The sequence below is a fragment of the Lampris incognitus genome, unplaced genomic scaffold (assembly GCF_029633865.1).
Source record: "Lampris incognitus isolate fLamInc1 unplaced genomic scaffold, fLamInc1.hap2 scaffold_184, whole genome shotgun sequence".
Lineage (NCBI taxonomy): Eukaryota > Metazoa > Chordata > Actinopteri > Lampriformes > Lampridae > Lampris > Lampris incognitus.
The window spans coordinates 102,501-126,280 of record NW_026611143.1 but is presented as its reverse complement, the minus strand read 5'-3'; the positions used below and the strand labels follow the sequence as shown (position 1 = coordinate 126,280).

General features: G+C 47.9%; 1 protein-coding gene across 1 annotated transcript in view; it reads right to left on the bottom strand.

The window, feature by feature from the left end:
- The window catches only part of LOC130132837 (multiple epidermal growth factor-like domains protein 11), a gene marked incomplete at its 3' end in the record, with an annotated part of 104,816 nt that overhangs the window by 5,702 nt on the left and 75,334 nt on the right, over nt 1–23,780 (bottom strand). The window contains exons 8-11 of the mRNA XM_056301857.1: nt 20,582–20,794; nt 18,975–19,149; nt 6,339–6,459; nt 4,120–4,283 (exon numbers count right to left, since the gene is read on the bottom strand). Coding sequence (XP_056157832.1) covers nt 4,120–4,283; nt 6,339–6,459; nt 18,975–19,149; nt 20,582–20,794 — 673 coding nt within the window. The remainder of the gene's footprint in view (nt 1–4,119; nt 4,284–6,338; nt 6,460–18,974; nt 19,150–20,581; nt 20,795–23,780) is intronic.

The following is a 23,780-nucleotide window of genomic DNA, read 5'->3' as shown; positions in this document are numbered from 1 at the left end:
CGCAAGGGGTCAAGTCCAACTCACAACCAGTGGGGTCAAAGAGACTTGTAGTCAAGACCACCCAAGTCTTTAGAGGGTCTGAGTCCAAGTCAAGTCCGAGACCGCAAGGGGTCAAGTCCAACTCACAACCAGTGGGGTCAAAGAGACTTGTAGTCAAGACCACCCAAGTCTTTAGAGGGTCTGAGTCCAAGTCAAGTCCGAGACCGCAAGGGGTAAAGTCCAACTCACAACCAGAGGGGTCAAAGAGACTTGTAGTCAAGACCACCCAAGTCTTTAGAGTGTCTGAGTCCAAGTCAAGTCCGAGACCACAAGGGGTCAAGTCCAACTCACAACCAGTGGGGTCAAAGAGACTTGTAGTCAAGACCGCCCAAGTCTTTAGAGGGTCTGAGTCCAAGTCAAGTCCAAGACCGCAAGGGGTAAAGTCCAACTCACAACCAGTGGGGTCAAAGAGACTTGTAGTCAAGACCGCCCAAGTCTTTAGAGGGTCTGACTCCAAGTCAAGTCCGAGACCGCATGGGGTCAAGTCCAATTCACAACCAGTGGGGTCAAAGAGACTTGTAGTCAAGACCGCCCAAGTCTTTAGAGGGTCTGAGTCCAAGTCAAGTCCGAGACTGCAAGGGGTAAAGTCCAACTCACAACCAGTGGGGTCAAAGAGACTTGTACTCAAGACCACCCAAGTCTTTAGAGGGTCTGAGTCCAAGTCAAGTCCGAGACTGCAAGGGGTAAAGTCCAACTCACAACCAGTGGGGTCAAAGAGACTTGTAGTCAAGACCACCCAAGTCTTTAGAGGGTCTGAGTCCAAGTCAAGTCCGAGACCGCAAGGGGTCAAGTCCAACTCACAACCAGTGGGGTCAAAGAGACTTGTAGTCAAGACCGCCCAAGTCTTTAGAGGGTCTGAGTCCAAGTCAAGTCCGAGACCGCAAGGGGTCAAGTCCAACTCACAACCAGTGGGGTCAAAGAGACTTGTAGTCAAGACCACCCAAGTCTTTAGAGGGTCTGAGTCCAAGTCAAGTCCGAGACCGCAAGGGGTCAAGTCCAACTCATAACCAGTGGGGTCAAAGAGACTTGTAGTCAAGACCACCCAAGTCTTTAGAGGGTCTGACTCCAAGTCAAGTCCGAGACCGCAAGGGGTCAAGTCCAACTCACAACCAGTGGGGTCAAAGAGACTTGTAGTCAAGACCACCCAAGTCTTTAGAGGGTCTGAGTCCAAGTCAAGTCCGCGACCGCAAGGCGTAAAGTCCAACTCACAACCAGTGGGGTCAAAGAGACTTGTAGTCAAGACCACCCAAGTCTTTAGAGGGTCTGAGTCCAAGTCAAGTCCGAGACCGCAAGGGGTCAAGTCCAACTCACAACCAGTGGGGTCAAAGAGACTTGTAGTCAAGACCACCCAAGTCTTTAGAGGGTCTGACTCCAAGTCAAGTCCGAGACCGCAAGGCGTAAAGTCCAACTCACAACCAGTGGGGTCAAAGAGACTTGTAGTCAAGACCACCCAAGTCTTTAGAGGGTCTGAGTCCAAGTCAAGTCCGAGACCGCAAGGAGTCAAGTCCAACTCACAACCAGTGGGGTCAAAGAGACTTGTAGTCAAGACCACCCAAGTCTTTAGAGGGTCTGAGTCCAAGTCAAGTCCGAGACCGCAAGGGGTAAAGTCCAACTCACAACCAGAGGGGTCAAAGAGACTTGTAGTCAAGACCACCCAAGTCTTTAGAGTGTCTGAGTCCAAGTCAAGTCCGAGACCACAAGGGGTCAAGTCCAACTCACAACCAGTGGGGTCAAAGAGACTTGTAGTCAAGACCGCCCAAGTCTTTAGAGGGTCTGAGTCCAAGTCAAGTCCAAGACCGCAAGGGGTAAAGTCCAACTCACAACCAGTGGGGTCAAAGAGACTTGTAGTCAAGACCGCCCAAGTCTTTAGAGGGTCTGAGTCCAAGTCAAGTCCGAGACCGCAAGGGGTCAAGTCCAATTCACAACCAGTGGGGTCAAAGAGACTTGTAGTCAAGACCGCCCAAGTCTTTAGAGGGTCTGAGTCCAAGTCAAGTCCGAGACTGCAAGGGGTAAAGTCCAACTCACAACCAGTGGGGTCAAAGAGACTTGTACTCAAGACCACCCAAGTCTTTAGAGGGTCTGAGTCCAAGTCAAGTCCGAGACCGCAAGGGGTCAAGTCCAACTCACAACCAGTGGGGTCAAAGAGACTTGTAGTCAAGACCGCCCAAGTCTTTAGAGGGTCTGAGTCCAAGTCAAGTCCGAGACCGCAAGGGGTCAAGTCCAACTCACAACCAGTGGGGTCAAAGAGACTTGTAGTCAAGACCACCCAAGTCTTTAGAGGGTCTGAGTCCAAGTCAAGTCCGAGACTGCAAGGGGTAAAGTCCAACTCACAACCAGTGGGGTTAAAGAGACTTGTAGTCAAGACCACCCAAGTCTTTAGAGGGTCTGAGTCCAAGTCAAGTCCGAGACTGCAGGGGGTAAAGTCCAACTCACAACCAGTGGGGTTAAAGACTGAGAGCAGAACGGTGCGAGTCCAGTTCAGCACCAGGACTGTAACTGTAGTGGTCTGTTATCACGGCACTAAAGTTAACATTTCAGCCCACTGCAATATTTATTTAGGCTTTTCCCCTTCCGCCAAGAAAGAAATGTTTCTGACTCCAATTTTCTCCAAAAAGCTAAATTGATACTAATGAATAAAAACAAAGTAGATTAGATGAGATTGCTCTTGATTGATGTCCTTGGGGGAAGTTTAGATTCATTTGAAACAACAACAACAACAACAAAGAAGCTTTTAGTGTCTTGTACTCGACCAGTCTTGAAAACGTAGTGCGAGTCTCCCTGTCCGAGTACAGTCCAAGTCCAAGTCATTATGCCGTCCAGTCAGACAAGACCGAGTTCTGCAAAATGTGGACTCGAGATCGAGCACATGCTTATTTATTTATTCTATATTTTGAATTTTGTATTTTGAAAAGCGCTGTACAAATAAAATTTATTGTTATTGTTGTTATTATCATTATCATCATCATCATCATCATCATCATCATTATCTAACTAAAATGGAGGAGTCTGTCTATCTATCCTTCGATTTTCTTGACCACCGTTCATCCGATCGACTTCACACTTGGCAGGTGTATTGCTGAGGACCCAAGGAAGTGCAGTGTCAGTTGTGAAGCTGTTCAGATGAGTGGCTGTCGAGAGAATTGAAGGACAGACCTACATAAATACAGACAGAGACGTTTTTCCCGTGGCGACCAGAAGAACAGCGCTACTCTGCCATTGCAATCCACATTGTGGTCAGAGGGGGTATTACTAGTGTAGTGCACTACACTAGTAATACCCCCTGGTACTATTAATAGACATCTGGGGGCCCTTTGAAATTCAGAGCCCCTGGGCTTCAGAATCAGGGAAGCCCATGCATTAAATCGCCACTGTAATTCTGTCGCCTACCAACACGGGGATCGCTGGTTCGAATCCCCGTGTTACCACCAGCTTGGTCGGGCGTCCCTACAGCCACAAGTGGCCATGTCTGCGAGTGAGAAGCCGGATGTGGGTATGTGTCCTGGTCGCCGCACTAGCGCCTCCTCTGGTCGGTCGGGGCGCCTGTTCGGGGGGAGGGGGAACTGGGGGGGGGAATAGCGTGATCCTCCCACGTGCTACGTCCCCCTGGTGAAACTCCTCACTGTCAGGTGAAAAGAAGCGGCTGGCGACTCCACATGTATGGGAGGAGGCATGTGGTAGTCTGCAGCCCTCCCCGGATCGGCAGAGGGGGCGGAGCAACGACCGGGACGGCTCAGAAGGGTGGGGTAATTGGCCGGAGACACAATTGGGGTGAAAAGGGGGGGAAATCCCCCCCCCAAAAATACTACCCTGTTGTCGGGTATTTAAAGACATCTTTAAGAACTTTAATGTGAACGTGCTCACAAAGCTGATAAAGGTAACGCCGTGGTCATTATAGTTAATTTGTTTTGTTTTGTTGTGAGTGACTGCGTGAACTAATAAATCAATGAATGAAATAATGAACACAAAAAGAGATAATAGGCGAACGCATGAGTGACTGACTCACCAAGTGAACGAAGTAATGACTGAAGTAATGAGTGAAGTAATGAGTGAAGTAATGAGCAGTATTCATTGGTGACTCACGGGACAGGGCGTGTCACAGTATTCGCCTCTCCAGCCGGCAGAACAGGTACAGGTGCCGTTAACGGGGTCACACGCTGCCTCGTTAAGACACGGGCATGTCAGGTTACAGCCCAGCCCCCACAATCCACTGGGGCACGGAATGGAGCAGTCCAACCCCTGCCAGCCTGGAACAGCCCCGCAAAACAAACACAATCTTATTACTTTCATTATTATTGTTACTATTATTATTATTACCATCATCATTATTGTAACCGGTTATTTTCTTGCCCGGTGCGGGATTCGATACGAGGTGTACTGCACCACAAGGCGACATCACTAACCGCTCGGCTAAAGGGTTAGACCCGTTAGCTAGGGGCTAACGTGTCTTATTAGTAGTTTACAGTCGTCACCCTCCCCGGAAGCGCGCCCTCGCGCTTTGTTCTTCCCGCGCTCCGAAGAGACTTCTGAGGATTTGCACACTTCCGGGTCCCACCGCTGCCACCAATGTAACCGGTTATTTTCTTGCCCGGTGCGGGATTTGATACGGGTTGTACTGCACCACAAGGCGACGTCACTAACCGCTCGGCTAAAGGGTCAGACCCGTTAGCTAGGGGCTAACGTGTCTTATTAGTAGTTTACACTATCATTATTACTAGAGTCTAGAATGATCTCTTTGTCAGTAAACAACAAAAACAGAAGAAAAAATAGAGGTTAATATTTTAAGCCACATTATTTAAAAAAAATTGTTTTTTTTTTTACTGCTTTTAACTTGGAGCACTTTCACATTTCTTCCGTAATGGAAAGTGCATGAGTGTGATTCGGTGGCTCATTACGTGGACGCCGCGGTGTAGAATGTTCCGGCATCTTTTCCCCTCTGTAACGCTTTCTGTTTGGACTGTTTCAGTGGTTATTTTCAGCTCCAACCCCTCTGCCGATCCGGGGAGGGCTGCAGACTACCACGTGCCTCCTCCCATACATGTGGAGTCGCCAGCCGCTTCTTTTCACCTGACAGTGAGGAGTTTCACCAGGGGGACATAGCGCGTGGGAGGATCACGCTATTCCCCCCAGTCCCGAACAGGCGCCCCCGACTGACCACAGGAGGCGCTAATGCAGCGACCAGGACACAAACCCACATCCGGCTTCCCACCCACAGACTCGGCCAATTACGTCTGTAGGGACGCCCAGCCAAGCCGGGGGTAATATAGTGGTTCGGCCTGGAGTCGCCTTGTCACGGAAGTGGCGAGGCGTCTCCTTCAAGACTACCGGCCGCAGAGATGCAGTTGGCGAACGCATGCAGTACGAGGGTGGGTGTTTGAATTAAAATAGGGATCGATTGGCCACTAAATTGGGAGAAAAAAGGGAAAAATCAGAAATAAATTTAGATAGCAATATGTGTTTTCCGTTTTGCAAATAACCATTGTAAACAGTCCCGAACAACAACCGGAACCAATGACTGCCCGGTGCTTTTTAAACTCTATTAATGGAAAGTATTGTAGCAAATTTGGGGGACAACACAACCACAGGAACTGCCGCGGCCGGGACGCGAACCCGTATCGCCCGCACCGCAGGAGGCATCGCTAACCGCTCGACTAGAGGGTCAGACCCGCCAGCTAGCGGCCATGCACGTTACAGTATGCTATGAATAAACTACGTTAATAATTATCATGATATTTGTTTTAAATTATTAAGCATCTTCATCATCATCATCATCATAACAGTGATCACGACAATAATGGAGTTATCTACACCTCGCTGGTATCAATTCCCAGCAGGCCCGTGTGCCCTGTGTGACCTCCCAGTCCGCCATCTCGGGATTTGATGCTGAATGAATATACCTTCCTTCATCTGTTTCTTTAAAGAGCTGGACTGGAGTCCGGTGATACTGGTCACACCTCGAAACTATTATAACTCAAACACTTTAGTGGCCCAGATAACATAAGCAGCTCTTCTCCGAGTAAAACTCCTCGTAGTCACCCTGAACCCTTCCTCATGAAGGCTCCAGGAACAAGTGAAATAAAGGGTTGAATGGAGGAAGACCTGCGGGCATGCTGATTGACAGCCAGACCCGTGAACTGATTGTTGGACCTGTTGACTGACATGTGGACTTGCTGACTGACAGCTAAGCTCTTTGGAGCTTCGCAAAGGTTCTCGTCAACAGGAACAAGACAGACGGAGAGGAGTGTGGGAGAGTTCAGCGGTGGACGGAAACCAGTAAGAGACCAACGGGAAAACCAGAGCACCTTCTCTGCAGAAGCAGGCCCCATCAACATGGGAGCAGGAGAAGTAGTTCTGGCAGGAGCAGGTGGAGCTGCAGTTTGATCCGTAGAGGCCTGGGGGACAGCTGAGAGAGCAGTCGTCACCCTGATGGACACACACAGACACACACAAGCACACAAACACACACACACACAACACAAAAAGATTAGTCTATGAATACATATAAATACAACTGGGCGGCACGGTGGCCCAGCGGTTAGCGCTGGCGCCTCACAGCAAGAAGGTCCTGGGGTAGTCCAACTTTTGGGGGGTCATCCCAGGTCGTCCTCTGTGTGGAGTTTGCATGTTCTCCCCATGTCTGCAGTGGCTTTTCCCCGGGTGCTCCGGTTTCCCCCACCATCATTTCGTCTTTTTTCCTGTTTTTTTGCGCTAAGTACGAAATGATGCAGCGCCCGGGGAAACGGCGGGAACCCCTCCTAGCTAGGAGGGGTTAAATGCAGAGAGGAATTTCTTCACAGAGATTGATAAAGTACATCAAAATCAAATTAAAAAAAAATCCTTTTCTCACATCATGCTGACTCTGTTTCTACCAAGCATACGAAGCAGAGCGAACCCACTGTGGACTCCTGCATCCTGCAGCAGCCTCTCGCTCATACTTGCTGAGCAGATGCTTCTGTCCACAGTCACTTACAGGAGAGTTCACAACCACCTCATAAATCCCATCACTACCAACTGGCATCCCACAGCACTACACACCATTCATATCACAATAGTAGTCTATGAAGAAGTAGTAGTAGTAGCAGTACATGTTCTACATAATAATTATATCACAGTAGTTGGTACTCTATGAAGAAGTAGACGTGTTACTTTCTCTACAGAGTGATCATATCACAGCATTGAGGGAGAGGTGGTAAGAGAATCTGAGTACGAAGTAGATGCACAAGCCGGATGTGGGTATGTGTCCTAGTCGCTGCACTAGCGCCTCCTCTGGTCAGTTGGGGGGGGGGCCTGTTCAGGGGGGAGGGGGAACTGGGGGGGAAAGCGTGATCCTCCCATGCACTACGTCCCCCTGGTGAAACTCCTCACTGTCAGGTGAAAAGAAGCGGCTGGTGACTCCACATCTATCGGTTTACATGGGTTTACATGTTACTATGGGTTTACATGTTACTATGGGTTTACATGTCAGTAGGTACAGTTCACAGCAAGTTCTTAAAACTTTATGTGCACAGCAGCGGGGAGTCAGAGAAGGCGAGACATACACTACCGTTCAAAAGTTTGGGATCACCCAAACAATTTTGTGTTTTCCATGAAAAGTCACACTTATTCACCACCATATGTTGTGAAATGAATAGAAAATAGAGTCAAGACATTGACAAGGTTAGAAATAATGATTTGTATTTGAAATAAGATTTTTTTTACATCAAACTTTGCTTTCGTCAAAGAATCCTCCATTTGCAGCAATTACAGCATTGCAGACCTTTGGCATTCTAGCTGTTAATTTGTTGAGGTAATCTGGAGAAATTGCACCCTACGCTTCCAGAAGCAGCTCCCACAAGTTGGATTGGTTGGATGGGCACTTCTTTGAGCAGATTGAGTTTCTGGAGCATCACATTTGTGGGGTCAATTAAACGCTCAAAATGGCCAGAAAAAGAGAACTTTCATCTGAGACTCGACAGTCTATTCTTGTTCTTAGAAATGAAGGCTATTCCATGCGAGAAATTGCTAAGAAATTGAAGATTTCCTACACCGGTGTGTACTACTCCCTTCAAAGGACAGCACAAACAGGCTCTAACAGGTACTATTTAATGAAGATGCCAGTTGGGGACCTGTGAGGTGTCTGTTTCTCAAACTAGAGACTCTAATGTACTTATCCTCTTGCTCAGTTGTGCAACGCGGCCTCCCACTTCTTTTTCTACTCTGGTTAGAGCCTGTTTGTGCTGTCCTCTGAAGGGAGTAGTACACACCGGTGTAGGAAATCTTCAATTTCTTAGCAATTTCTCACATGGAATAGCCTTCATTTCTAAGAACAAGAATAGACTGTCGAGTTTCAGATGAAAGTTCTCTTTTTCTGGCCATTTTGAGCGTTTAATTGACCCCACAAATGTGATGCTCCAGAAACTCAATCTGCTCAAAGAAGTGCCCATCCAACCAATCCAACTTGTGGGAGCTGCTTCTGGAAGCGTGGGGTGCAATTTCTCCAGATTACCTCAACAAATTAACAGCTAGAATGCCAAAGGTCTGCAATGCTGTAATTGCTGCAAATGGAGGATTCTTTGACGAAAGCAAAGTTTGATGTAAAAAAAATCTTATTTCAAATACAAATCATTATTTCTAACCTTGTCAATGTCTTGACTCTATTTTCTATTCATTTCACAACATATGGTGGTGAATAAGTGTGACTTTTCATGGAAAACACAAAATTGTTTGGGTGATCCCAAACTTTTGAACGGTAGTGTACATTTCTGCTTCCGGTGTGGGAAGATGGCGGCATGAATTCCCGGTTGCTGCGGCCTCACACAGTACCATCCATGCAGTGTCTTTGTCCACGTCTGCATCTAGGTTTTGTCTTTGTTTGATAGCTGGGAGAGCTGGCACTGGATCGGCTGGGAGAGCTTGGTCTGCTGCATCCTGTGACCACGGCCCTGCCTGGAGCTGTGTCCAAAGAGGTAACACCAAGAGTGGTCTGACAGGATGCGGAAGCGGGGCAGACTAAGCTAACTGCTACACCGGGGGCGGTCTGGCAGTGGCTTCGCCTTGTGTTGACTGTGTTTTAATGTCATCATGTGGAGTGCGGGTAGGTGTATTGAAGGTGTCTGGCTGGGAGAGCTGTCGTTGGATTGGCTGGGAGAGCCTGGTCTGGTGCGTCCAGTGGGCCCAGGGACCACGGCCTTGCCGGAGCTGTGCCCAAGGAGGAAACACCAAGGGCGGTCTGACAGGATCCGGAAGCGGGACAGGCTAAGCTAACTGCTAGCCCATACAGACTGCCAGTCCGACAGTCATCCTGGCTGGCGTTCATTCTCTGGACAGTGGAATTTTTGGACTGTGTTGCTAACTGTTTTTTTCTCTCTCTGTTTTTGTATGTCTTCGGTGGTGTCGTTTTTGAGAAATTTTGGATGTGACTTTTGTGTCACACTGCTGTCGGCTGGGGGAAATGGAATTTTGTTCTTTTGTGTAGGCAAGTACGTGAAAGAAATGACAATAAACTGTTCCTGATTCCTGAACAGGTAGGCAGTGTAAAGGCACAAAGAGAAGGAGAGACATACATTTGGTCAAGTTGAAAAGCAAACACATAGCATCATTCTGGATTCTTTACAGCGATTGGATTACACAGACTGGGAGACCAGACAGAGTACATTACAGTAGTCTAACTGAGAGATCATTAGTGTCTGGAACAGTAGCCGGGTAGAATGTTCTGATAGGCACGACGTGATATTGCAGATGTTACACAAAGCAAAGCAAAGGAACGGAAGAAGGCCGTCATGTGGTCAGAGAATGACAGTCTATTGTCAGTCTTCACAAGGTTCCTCACAGTACTGGAGGACTTGATTATCAATGTACCGAGACTGATCAATGCATCTCTGAGGACGGAGGGGCTCGCAAGAATGAAAAGGAGGTCTGTCTTGGACGAACTGAGGTGGAGGTGTCAGTCCCTCATTGAAGCAGGTATATCAGTGAGATAAACAGCAACCCTCGCTGACACCTCAAGTCATCTGGCGGAACGAAAAAGAAGAGTCGAGCGTTGGCGTAGAAATGGTGGGAAAAGCCATTTGTAGAAATAACTGAGCCAAGAGAGGTAGTATAGAGAGCACCCAGTACCGGTGTGGGAAGATGGTGGTGCGAATTCACATTTGCGGCAGCCTCACCCAGTACCATCCATGCAGTGTCTAAGTTTTGTCTTCGTTTGATGGCTGGGAGAGCTGGCGCTGGACCAGCTGGGAGAGCTTGGTCTGCTGCATCCTGTGGGCCCAGAGACCACGGCCTTGCCTGGAGCTGGGCCCGAGGAGGTAACACCGAGGGCTGTCTTGACAGGATGCGGAAGCGGAGGAGGCTAAGCTAACTGCTAGCCCATGCAGACCAGCAGTTACGATAACATCAAAGGTGGTCGGCGGTGGCCTCACTTGGCGTTGACTGTGGTGTTTTTGGTGTCATTGTATGGAGTGCGGGGAGGTGTGTCGAGGGTGTCTGGTTGGGAGAGCTTGGTCTGCTTCATCTGGTGGGCCCAAAGACCACAGCTCCTGCCTGGAGTTGCGCCCGAAGAGGAAACACCGATGGCGGTCTGACAGGACGTGGAAGAGGGGTAGGCTAAGCGAACTGCTAGCTCGTGCAGACCAGCAGTTCTGACAGTCATCCTGGCTGGCGTTCATGACCTTGGACTGTGATTTTTTTTCTCTTCTTTTTTAAAGTTTGGATATATGTGTTAGTTTGGATATGTGTTCTTGTAGTTCTTTTGGTTTTTGGATGTGTTGTTGTCTTTGTGCTGCACTGCTGTGGGCTGGGGAAATGGCATTTCATAATCAATAAATAAAGTGTTCCTGATTTCTGGAAAAGAAATGGGCCAAGCATGTTGTGCACGGTTGTTAGTCTCAAGCTAACTTTTACTTCTAATGATACCTGAATCTGTTCGCTTCTTGCACATAAATGGTTGAATCAAATTCCGGATCAGCTTCTGAATCTGTTGCTATCAGCCAGGTGAGATGACATACATTCCTCAAACAGAACACACGACAATAAATTGGTACTACATAGAGATTATAATACTGGAGAGAGCCACTCAGGGAATCCTGAGTTAGTTGCATATACCCTATGAAAAGGTACATAAAAAGCCTAAATGAACACGATATTATCTAAGACAACCCATTGATGATTTATGAATCCTGCAGTCAGCTCCCAGATCAGAAACCCTCCAGACACAAAGTTGAATGAAACGTCTTCTTTTCCTTCCACCGTCAAAAGCCTTCGTTCCTCTTAATGAGCACATCTGGCCTACATAACCTCATCCACAAATGACTTCACCTCCACATCTCCTTCCATATTTCCTTCCATATCTCCATCCATATCTCTTTCCATATCTCAGTCCGTATCTCCTTCCATATTTCCATCCCTATCTCCTTCTATAACTCCTTCTATAACTCCTTCCACATCTCCTTCTATAACTCCTTCCATATTTCCTTCCACATCTCCTTCCATATTTCCATCCATATCTCCATCCATATCTCTTTCCATATCTCAGTCCATATCGCCTTCCATATCCCCTTCCATATTTCCATCCCTATGTCCTTCTATAACTCCTTCTATAACTCCTTCCATATCTCCTTCCATATTTCCGCCCACATCTCCTTGCATATTTCCTTCCATATTTCCATCCATATCTCCTTCCATATTTCCTTCCATACCTGCTTCCATATTTCCTTCCATATCTCTGTTCATATCTCCTTCCATATCTCCTTCCATATTTCCATCCATATCTCCTTCCATATTTCCTTCCATACCTGCTTCCATATCTCCTTCCATATCTCCTTCCATATCTCCTTGCATATCTCCTTCCATATTCCTTCCATATTTCCATCCATATCTCCTTCCATATCTCCTTCCATCTTTCCTTCCATATCTCTGTTCATATCGCCTTCCGTATCTCCTTCCATATTTCCATCCATATCTCCTTCCATATTTCCTTCCATATTTCCTTCCATATTTCCATCCATATCTCCTTGCATATTTCCTTGCATATCTCCTTCCGTATCTCCTTCCATATTTCCTTCCATATCTCCATCCATATTTCCTTGCATATCTCCTTCCGTATCTCCTTCCATATTTCCTTCCATATCTCCTTCCATATTTCTGTCTATATCTCCTTCCATATCTCCGTCCATATTTCCTTCCACATCTCCCCGGTCAGTTCGTTTTAAACACAACATGGTATCACATGTAACGATGGAGGTGGTGTACCGAAGCATAAACACCGTGACGGAAGGAGGCCGACGTCAACGACAGCGCCCCCACAGAGCAACAGCAGACTGGCTCTAAATCAATCAACGAAGGCCTCGTCCAGACAGACGGCTTGACATTAGCAGAACGTCCCACGTCTCCGCGGCGATGCCGGCCCGCTGCTTTAGCCAGCTAACCTCCACTTCATCCCACACTGATCACAGCCCTTGGCCCGCCGACAGGCCGGTCTAATTAAAGCTGGTGGCTCCCAACCTGCTGCCTTTAAATTACTGCTAATCTAATATTAATAAAGCCAGCCAAATGCATAAAGGCAGGAGAAGAAAGGAGCCTTGTGAGAGCGCCGGAAAATGAATGAAATATTTACTTTCTTAATAAACTCCTGAGTTTAGAAACTTGGGAAGAAAAAAAACCCCCGGCTCTGAAAAAGACAAGTCCTACAAGTTGTCCTTTTTGGTATAAACTGGGTGCCCGGTAATGATCCAGTCTCATTTTTATCTTTCATTTGAGGATTTTAAGATGAGAGGAGCAAGAGACGAGCCGGGTCAAAAGCTGCAGGGACATTTGGGCAGTGCACACAGAAAGAGCTCAGCGGCGAAACAATTCCCCATCTTTTCACTCCAACAAAAATGGACATTTTAATTGGAAATAAAGATTTCTGGTTGAAATTCACAGCAAAAAAGAAAAAAGAAAAGAAAAGCTTGCACTGAGATAATTCGGTGCTTTGTCTTATCAGAGTTTCTCATATACCACCACACACTTGGATTTTATCACATATTGCCATATTGCCGACCAGGCCCTTCAATATCCTTATTTTACAGGAAAGTGTATTTTATTTTATCATTATTTGGCTCACTAGGAGCAGCTCGAGCGTTCCGCTCCCCTCATCCAGCAACTGAATATTTCATCTGTCTCTCCACAAAGATGGGAAAATAAAATGTGTAACGCCATTTTACATTTACCATGCCACCCTTGCCTCTGCCCGTCTGTTGGTTTTAAGGTTAAATGTTTTTAAAAAAAAGGCATTCTGATCTCACTAAATGAACATTTAAATGAACATTTAAATATATATATATATATATATATATATATATATATATATATATATATGTGTGTGTGTGTGTATATATATATATATATATATATATATATATATATAATTTTTTAAAAACTATCATGCTTCTATAACATTTCTTATTATGTTTGGTCCCTCTTGAAATAAATGAATAAATGTAAATATCGTCAAGCAAATTAAAGACTTTTGAGACTACATTAATTATTAGTCCATTAAACCAGTGTTTCCCAACCCAGTCCTCAAGGAACCCCCCTATCCTGCAGATTTTCTTTGCAGCCCTGAATAGGTACCTGTTTGTAGTTATTCAGATGTTGCACACCTTGCATAATTAAGTGCTGTGAGATGATTGGTTGAGTGAGTACAAGCAGGGCTACCTATGCAGGGTTACAATGAGAATCTGCAGGATAGGGGTTCCGTGAGGACTGGGTTGGGAAACATTGCATTAAACTATGTATAGTATTGCTGTCTCTACAGCTATGACGGTATCTGTATGAACATTCCGCTTCCCATGTGGGAAGATGGCGGCACGAACTCACGTTTTTGTGGGAAGATGGCGGCGTGAATGTAAATTTTGCGGTGGCCTCACCCAGTGCTGTCCATGCAGGGTTTTTGTCCATGTCTGGGTTTGTGTCTTCGTCTAATGGCTGGGAGAGCAGGCGCTGGATCGGCTGGAGGAGCTTGGTCTGCTGCATCCTGTGGGCCCAAGGACCACGGCCTTGCCTGGAGCAGTGCCCGAGGAGGAAACACCGAGGGCGGTCTGACAGGATGTGGAAGCAAGGCAGGCTAAGCTAACTGCTAGCCCATGTGGACGGCGGTTCTGACGGTCATCCTGGCTGGTGTTCGACCTCTTGGACAGTGATTTTTTTTATTTTTTTTGTGGCTATGTTGCATATAGTATGTGTGTTTGTAGGGTTGTTTTTTTTTGTAGTTTGGATATAATGCATACATTTAATACATTTGCATACATTTAATGTATGCAAGTACATGAATGAAACGACAAATAAATGTTCCTGATTCCTGAACATCCAGAACAAATTATATAATACAATGAAAAACATTCATACAACAATAAAAAACATGGGGAGCTAAAGTGTCATATCTGGATTGATTGATTGATTGACTGACCGATTGATTAAATAAAGTCTGACTTAGATTAAATCACAGCTTGGACTTTGGATAAAATAAATTCCCATGAATTCTTTTTTGTCACCGCGGTAACAGATCAGAGACAAAATGGCTGACAGTCTGAGACATGTCTGACATCTGTCCTAACACAGAGTTATCGGCCATTCTTCCACCCCCCCCCCCACACACACACACACAAACAGCAGTGGATGGTGAGGTTGCACTGACCTACATCAGTACATCTGCAGCAGCCTCCCATCAACTCAACAGTTTCAGCCCACTAGTCGTACAAAACTCACTTCATGGTTTAGCGTCTACATCGTTTGGATGACACATGATTGTAACAGTGCAGAGTTGGATGGTCTGTGTTCTCGATGTTCAAGTTCAACTTTACTGTCATATGTCTTCTACTACTACTACTACTTTCGGCTGCTCCCGTTAGGGGGCGCCACAGCGGATCGTCCGTTTCCATCTCTTCCTGTCCTCTGCATCTTCCTCTGTCACACCAGCCACCTGCATGTCCTCCCTCACCACATCCATAAACCTCCTCTTTGGCCTTCCTCTTCTCCTCTTCCCTGGCAGCTCCATATTCAGCATCCTTCTCCCAATATACCCAGCATCTCTCCTCCACACATGTCCACACCATCTCCATCTTGCCTCTCTTGCTTTGTCTCCAAACCGTCCAACCTGAGCTGTCCCTCTAATATACTCGTTCCTAATCCTGTCCTTCTTCATCACTCCCAGTGAAAATCTTATCATCTTCATCTCTGCCACCTCCACCTCCACCTCCTGTCTTTTCATCAGTGCCACTGTCTCCAAACCATATAACATAGCTGGTCTCACTACCATCTTGTAAACCTTCCCTTTAACTCTTGCTGGTACCCTTCTGTCACAAATCACTCCTGACACTCTTCTCCACCCACTCCACCCTGCCTGCACTCTCTTCTTCACCTCTCTACTGCACTTCCCGTTACTTTGGACAGTTGACCCCCAAGTATTTAAACTCATACACCTTCATCAACTCTCCTCCTTGCATCCTCACCATTCCACTGTCCTCCCTCTCATTCACACATAGGTATTCTGTCTCGCTCCTACTGACTTTCATTCCTCTTCTCTCCAGTGCATACCTCCACCTCTCCAGGCTCTCCTCCACCTGCACCCTACTCTCGCTACAGATCACAATGTAATCCACAAACATCATAGTCCCCGGAGACTCCTGTCTGATCTTGTCCGTCCACCTGTCCATCACCATTTCAAACAAGAACCCATCTGTCATTCCAACCGCACACCTCACCACTGTCCCACATCCCTCATAAATATCCTGCACCACTCCTACATACTTCTCTGCAACTCCTGACTTCCTCAAACCATATCACACCTCCTCTCTCGGCACCCTGTCGTATGCTTTCTCTTAATCCACAAAGACACAATGTACCTCCTTCTGGCCTCCTCTACACTTCTCCATCAACATTGCCAAAGCAAACATCACATCTGTGCTGCTCATTCTTGGCATGAAACCATTATTATCATATGGCTCTCTGCCTTAACATAGCGACACAACCCCCCCCCCCCAAAAAAAGACAACACTACAGACCTACATGGACTATGTAGCCAACGAATTTATACATTATACACACAATATACAGTACATGATAATGCAACAATGTGAGGTGCATATGGGTATGTCAGCTGTTCAGCAACCTGACTGCCTGTGAAAGAAACAGCTACCGAGACGGGTGGTGTGTGGTTTGATGCTCCGGCGGTGATTTTTAGATGGTATCCTTAATGATGTTTTGGGCTTTCATTTGGCAGCGAGTGGTGCAAATATTAGGAAGTTGTGGTAGTTCCGTGCCGATGCTTTCTGCTGCTGTCTTTACAGTCTTTGTAGCATCTTGATGCCCGCTCAATAATCCAGGTAAGAAAATCAAAGAAGGCTGAATCAGTTCATCCGGATAATTGACAAATAGGTTTCATCACTCATCTAAGTGACATCTTCAGTCTAAACTGACTGCAGGTATCCCCCACCGTTGTGTACTATTCATCAAAAGTAATCCACGAAGAGAGACTTAATATCATAAGAAAAACACCCTCTGTGAATAGTACACATGGCCATTGAAACTCTAGTTAATGGTCATATTTGCATATGAAACTGGTCATTGGTTTCAGTCGTTATGCAACTGTATTGTTTATAAGGGTGGGATACCTGCAGTCAGTTTAGACCGAAGAGGTCACTTAGTTGAGTGATGAAACGTATCTGTCATCAAACTTCGTATCCAGATGAACCGATTCAACCGTCTTTGAAGCAGTCTGCAGTTCTGAGCAGTCAGCCTGCAAAGCCACACAGCGATACAGCCTGTCAAGACATTTTCGATGGTACTGCAATAATAAAAGTTCATAAGATTTTTGGTACTCATACCAATACCCTTATGATACCTCAGAAAATACAGTCTCTGCTGTGCCTTCTTGAGGATTCAGCTGGCGTCGACAGACCATGTGAAGGTGTCTGTGTGAGGGTGTCTGTGATGTGTAAACCGAAAAATCTAAACTTGTCCACAATGTTAACAGATGAACCATTGATGGAAAAAGGAATGTGACTTCCTCTGATCTTTCTAAAGTCAACAATGATTTCCTTTGTCTTACTGACATTTAGAGAGGTTTTTATCATGGCATCATACGGTTAAATCTTTCACTTCCCATAGACGCCCTCTCATCACTGTCACTTATTAGTCCCAATCACTGTGGTGTCATCTGTGAATTTAATGACGCTGTTGTCACATTTGATTACACAGTCGTGTGTAAACAGACTATAATAGGGGCCCGAGACAGGAGCCCTGAGGTGCACCGGTCATAAGAACTGGTGTAGATGAGTATGTTTTACCTATTCTCACAGTCTGGGCCTTCCTGTTGGGAAATTAACTAGCCAATTATAGAGCGAGCTGCCCAGACCAAGACCTCTGAGTTTCAACACCAGTTTGGGTGGTACATCCATATATTAAAAACAGAGTTGTAATCAATAAACAACATTCTGACATGGGTATGTTTCTTTCCAAGGTGTACTAGAGCAGTATGCGGACCAAGTGAGACAGCGTCATCTACAGATCTGTTGGAACAGAAGGCAAACTGTAATGGGTCAAGAGTAACAGGAATGTTACATTTTATATATATGATGATATAACCAATCTTTCCAGACACTTCATAATAACAGAAGGTCAAAGCAACAGGTCATTAAGGTAGGAGACAGGGGTTCTCTTAGGTACAGGCACAATGGTGGTTTTCTTAAAACCCAGTGGAACCACACACAATGACAGGGACAAGTTAAATATGGCCTGCAGTCCTCTGTCACAAACCAGATTTTTAATAAGAGGGAGAGAGAGAGAGAGAGAGAGAGAGAGAGAGAGAGAGAGAGAGAGAGAGAGAGAGAGAGAGAGAGAGAGAGAGAGAGAGAGAGAGAGAGAGAGAGACAGAGACAGAGAGAGAGAGCGAGTGTAAGTGGTCAAACGAGGGAGTCTACATTATTCTCTATGTTTCATGTGCACAAAGCATTAATGGTTATTTTTGAGTAATTGAGTTTTTCCAGTCTGCGTACGTCTGAATGCTTATGTTGTCTGACTGTTCTAGTTCTGCAAGTTCATATTCTCTCATCTCACACTCATAATGATTATTGACAGGTCTCCTCAAACATTATAAGTTTTCTTTTCCTTCTAAAGTGGAACTGGTTTTGACAAGCCTGGTATTTCATCTCTCCAAGTCCTGTGTTCGAAACCACAGCTAGAGGGGCGTCTGGGGAGTGTAGCAGTCTATTGCGTTGCCTCCCAACATGGGGATCACCGGTTCGAATCCCCGTGTTACCTCCGGCTTGGCTGGGCGTCTCTACAGACACAACTGGCCGTGTCTGCGGGTGGGAAGCCGGGTGTGGGTGTGTGTCCTGGCCGCTGCACTAGCGCCTCCTCTGATCGGTCGGGGCGCCTATTTGGGGGGGAGGGGGAACTGGGGGGGATAGTGTGATCCTCCCACACGCTACGCCCCCCCTGGCGAAACTCCTCACTGTCAGGTGAAAAGAAGCGGCTGGCGACTCCACATGTGTAGGAGGAGGCGTGTGGTAGTCTGCAGGCCTCCCTGGATCGGCAGGTCGAGCAGCGACCGGGACGGCTCGGAAGAGTGGGGTAATTGGACGGGTACAATTAGGGAGAAAAGGGGAGGGGGCCCCAAAAAGAAACCACAGCTAGCTGAAATAACACAGAGCGAGGTACCGGTGCTACCGGCTAATCATGAGGGCAGTCCAGCAGCTGATGTGCCCCGTTCTTGTATTCTGCTGTGTGGGAAACTTTCCCATTGTTTCTCATTGTGCATGTGCATGTGTGTGTGCGTGCATGTGTGTGCATGTGCGTGCATGTGTGTGCATGTGTGTGCATGTGCATGTGTGTGTGCATGTGTGTGCATGTGTGTGCATGTGCGTGCATGTGTGTGCATGTGTGTGCATGTGTGTGCATGTGCATGTGTGTGTGCATGTACTCACCGTATACCCTGGTGCACACATACACGCTCCAGTGACACCGTCACAGTCGGCCCCATTGGCGCAGGCACAAGGCTCCCCGCAGCCATCACCATGGTAACCTGACGGACAGGTCTCGTTGCAGTACAGCCCCGCCCATCCGGCTGCACAAGTACACTCTCCTGACAGAGGGTGACAGCTAGGAGGGGAGATCGGAAGGATCAGTGGATTTATCGGTGTCAAAAACACCTCCAGGATGGAGAATGCAAAAAAATAAATAATAAATCCAAATCTGTTAATTTATTCCATGATTTCACAAACTGGTAACACATTTCACCGGTAACCTGTTTCATTCAAACTGGTAACCTGTTTCACAAACTGGTAAGTGCGTGTGTGTGTGTGTGTGTTGAGGGAACCTTCTCCTCCACCAAAACATAAAAGACCTCTTTTTGAGGCTCATTTATTTCCAGTGGGTTATTTCTGTCCCCGAGTAACGAAGCACTCAGCAGCTCTAGCTACCAGACAGAGTTTCGAGGATGAAGGCCGGACTCTCCGTCTCTGTTCTGTTCTGGCTGAATGACTCACAGTGGACTCCAGACACCAAGGTTTTCCTGCTGGATCATCAGTCTCATGAAGAAGTACACGTCGCTCTCAGGTTAAGATCATCCCACCGACTCCGGTGGCTAATGTATAAATAATGAGGTACCAGGCTCTGGTCATAGCATAGAGCAAGACTGAGTTAGTACTAAAAACGGCAGCACGGTGGCGCAGTGGGTAGCGCGGTCGCCTCACAGCAAGAAGGTCCTGGGTTCGAGCCCCGGGGTAGTCTGACCTTTGGGGTCGTCCCGGGTCGTCCTCTGTGTGGAGTTTGCATGTTCTCCCCGTGTCTGCGTGGGTTTCCTCCGGGGGCTCCGGTTTCGTCCCACAGTCCAAAGACCATGTAGGTCAGGTGGATCGGCCGTACTACATTGTCCCTCAGTCTTGGTTCCACCCCTCACCTATGGTCATGAGCTTTGGGTAGTGACCGAAAGGGTGAGATGGTGGATACAAGCGGCTGAAATGAGTTTCCTCCGTAGGGTGTCTGGGTTCAGCCTTAGAGACAGGGTGAGGAGCTCGGACATCCGGAAGGAGTTTGGAGTAGAGCCGCTGCTCCTTCGCGTCAAAAGGAGCCAGTTGAGGTGGTTCAGGCATCTGATCAGGAGGCCTCCTGGAGGCCTTCCTTTGGAGGTTTACCAGGCATGGCCAACTGGGAGGAGACCCCGGGGTAGACCCAGAACTCACTGGAGGGACTACATGTCCAGTCTGGCCTGGGAACGCCTTGGGATCCCCCAGGAGGAGCTGGAGGGCGTTGCTGGGGAGAGGGAGGTCTGGAGTGGCCTACTTAGCTTGCTGCCACCGCGACCCGACCCCGGAGAGGCGGCTGATGATGAGATGAATGATGATGATGAATGAATGAATGAGTTGTTACAAAAGATAACTGCACACAGAGCTTTTCTCCTGGTCACCGTGCAACACTACTCAACGTAAGGTCACCAGAGTGAAGCCACTTTTCAGACCAGATGACTCCCGGCATCGGAGGCTCCATCATAGAACAACATTTAATAGTGTGTGATCCTCCTGCAGGGCTCTACCTGAGTGTGTTGGAGGCATTGCAGGGGCAGTACTTGTCACAGATGAGTCCGTAGAGCCCGGTGGGGCAGAACCGGTCCTGGCAGCTGGGACCCTTGAAGCCTTCGTCGCACAGGCACGCCCCGTTTATGTGGTAACACTTGGCCCCGTTCTGACAGTCACACTTGTGGGCGCACTGGGGCCCGTAGGAGCCCAGCGGGCACTCGTCCTGGCATCTGGAGGGGAGCGCCACACACACACACACACACACACACACACACACACACACACACACACACACACGCACACACACAGACACACACAATCCAGGTTATGGTTAATTTTTTAAAATTTTTTTTCCCTTTTTCTCTCCAATTGTACTTGGCCAATTACCCCACCCTTCTGAGCCGTCCCTGTCACTGCTCCACCCCCTCTGCCGATCCGGGGAGGGCTGCAGACTACCACATGCCTCCTCCCATGCATGTGGAGTCACCAGCCGCTGCTTTTCACCTGACAGTGAGGAGTTTCACCAGGGGGAGATAGCGCGTGGGAGGGTCACGCTATTCCCCCCAGTTCCCCCAAACAGGCGCCCCAACTGACCGAACAGAGGAGGCGCTAGTGCAGCGACCAGGACACATACCCACATCCGGCTTCCCACCCGCAGACACGGCCGATTGTGTCTGTAGGGACGCCCGAGCAAGCGGAGGTAACATGGGGATTCGAACCAGCGATCCCCGTGTTGGTAAGCAATGGAATAGACCGCCACGCCACCCGGACACCCCGAGTTATGTCATTTAAAAGAGAATGATGGTTCATGTAATCTAGAATGATCCTAACACGAGCTGAAGTCCAAGTGGATGGGTTGGCATCAGGAGGAGAGCTGTGGATGGAGCACAGCACCACCTCTCCTTTGCCTTGCTGCGCCAGCATCCCGGCCACCCCAGTTGGGATAAGCGGCTTGGATAATGGGCGGATGTCTGTCTGACGTAGTTAAGTCGTCTGGTCCAAGACAAGGTTCTCCTATGGGAGAGGACACCAGCAACCTTGGACCTTGGTGCTCCGTCAGCACTGTCTCATTCCAGTCCGAGGGTGGATCCTCTACATGCTGGGCCCAGTTTCACCTGGGTTTCCTCCCTCAGTCCAAACACACAGGGACTCCATGTGGGCCGACTACGTTCACACCGCCACGGCTACACCTGACAATGTTGTTCAGAGGCAAAAACCAACAGAAGGTTTTCTGTTCCCTCTGGCGAGTGTCCCGCTGTTTAGGAAAAGTTTGACACGCAGACCTTCAGGAGAGGAGACAAAGCAAGACGGAGCGATGTGCTTTCTGATTCCTTTGTTAGTCTGGATGCTCTCTGAAGGATCAGTTCTAAAACGCATCCTTTTCTCTCCAGTCTCTCGTTCCGTTCACACTAAGCCGGCGGTTTGTTCGGAAACGGAGCTTTTCGGAAACGCTCGGTGACGTGGAGAGAGTTGAGAACGGCAGTCTGGCGCTGTGGCGTGGACGGTGAACGCTGAGCTTTGCGGAAGAACGCTGACGTGTGATTGTCACGTAATCTCGGGTTAAAACTCTGCCAGCTCACGCTGAGCCGCGTGTGCATGAACGGAGAGGAGACTGCAGTGTTTACTTGGCAAACGACCGGCAAAGACCAGCGTACCAGGAAAACCTCCTACCGGTTTCCACCATGGAGATGGTGTTTTCAGAATCATCCGTGTGGATGTACCCTATGTGGTCCATAGGTGTAACGGGTGTGCATGTCTGCGAGAGAGAGAGAGAGAGAGAGAGAGAGAGAGAGAGAGAGAGAGAGAGAGAGAGAGAGAGAGAGACCAGTGCAATGCATGGATGGATGCCAACCACTCCATGACGCTGACCTAAATAAACTAGCTCAAAAGTTGTTTTAGCATCTGAATCAATAAAGGTACTTTTTGGACCCCTGTTTGACTGGTAGCTTAACTTTATCAAACATGCGGGGCGTCCGGGTAGCGTAGCGGTTTACTCCGTTGCCTACCAACACGGGGATCACCGGTTCGAATCCCCGTGTTACCTCCGGCTTGGTCAGGCGTCCCCATAGACACAATCGGCCGTGTCTGCGGGTGGGAAGCCGGATGTGGGTATGTGTCCTGGTCGCTGCACTAGCGCCTCCTCTGGTCGGTCAGGGCACCTGTTGGGGGGGGGGTATTCCCCCCAGCGTGATCCTCCCACGCGCTAAATCCCCCTGGCGAAACTCCTCACTGTCAGGTGAAAAGAAGCGGTTGGCGACTCCACATGTATCCACTGCACTACAAGTGTTTCCAGCCTGACGCTTCACCGTGACTACTGAGCAGCAGATCAGCCCACACCGTCAGAGGAAAGTCCAGTTTCTGCCCACCATGATGAGGTCAAAGGACCAGCCGTTATGACGAGACCCTGAGCAAGGCTCACAAAGCCATTATATGGACGATAATGGGCACGTTTCAGAGCCGCAGCAGGGCGGTGGGCGGAGTCTCTCCGGGTGACCGGAGGTCTCTACATCATTCTCCGCATGTCCACCAACGTGGCCATTAGGAAGTAGACAAATCACTCCGTTAAAACGGCCTTTGGTATGGACTGGTGTGGCGGCCCGTTTAAATCAGCCCATTCCTCTGGCCCTTATCTCGGCTAATTCCATTAGAAGAGGAGTGAGGAAACTCAGCGCAGGAATTATTCCTCGTAGACTAATTTACCTGTCTGCTGTCCAAACGGATGGGGGTAATTTGGCTTGGTATAAAATAATGGCTGAGAGAGAGAGAGGGAGAGAGATGGGGGAAGATAAAGGGAGAGATACAGAGAAACACTGAAACAAAAAGAGACAAAATGAAGGAGAGTGAGAGGGAGAGGGAGAGAGAGAGTGTAATTTCCACTTAAAGATGGAAATGGAGGTAATGGAGTCAGAGAATGTAGGAGAAGGAGGAAATTCATTTGACCCTGGGTGAAAATCCCTCAGGTTATATATGGTGAAAATTAAACTTGTCACAAAGGGGTTGGGGGGCAGAAAACAGAACGGCGAGGAGAAAGGAAGGATTAACCTTTTATTAACACCTGTCTCCTGCCTGCCTGAGCCAACTTCAGTCCCACTTTGGGTTTCTGTTTCACTAAAGAAAAGTCACATTTTTGGAAAAAACATGCACATTTTTGTTGCATTAGAAGGGTAATAATAGTGATAATAGTGTAAACTACACGATTCCTGTGGACGTGGAGCG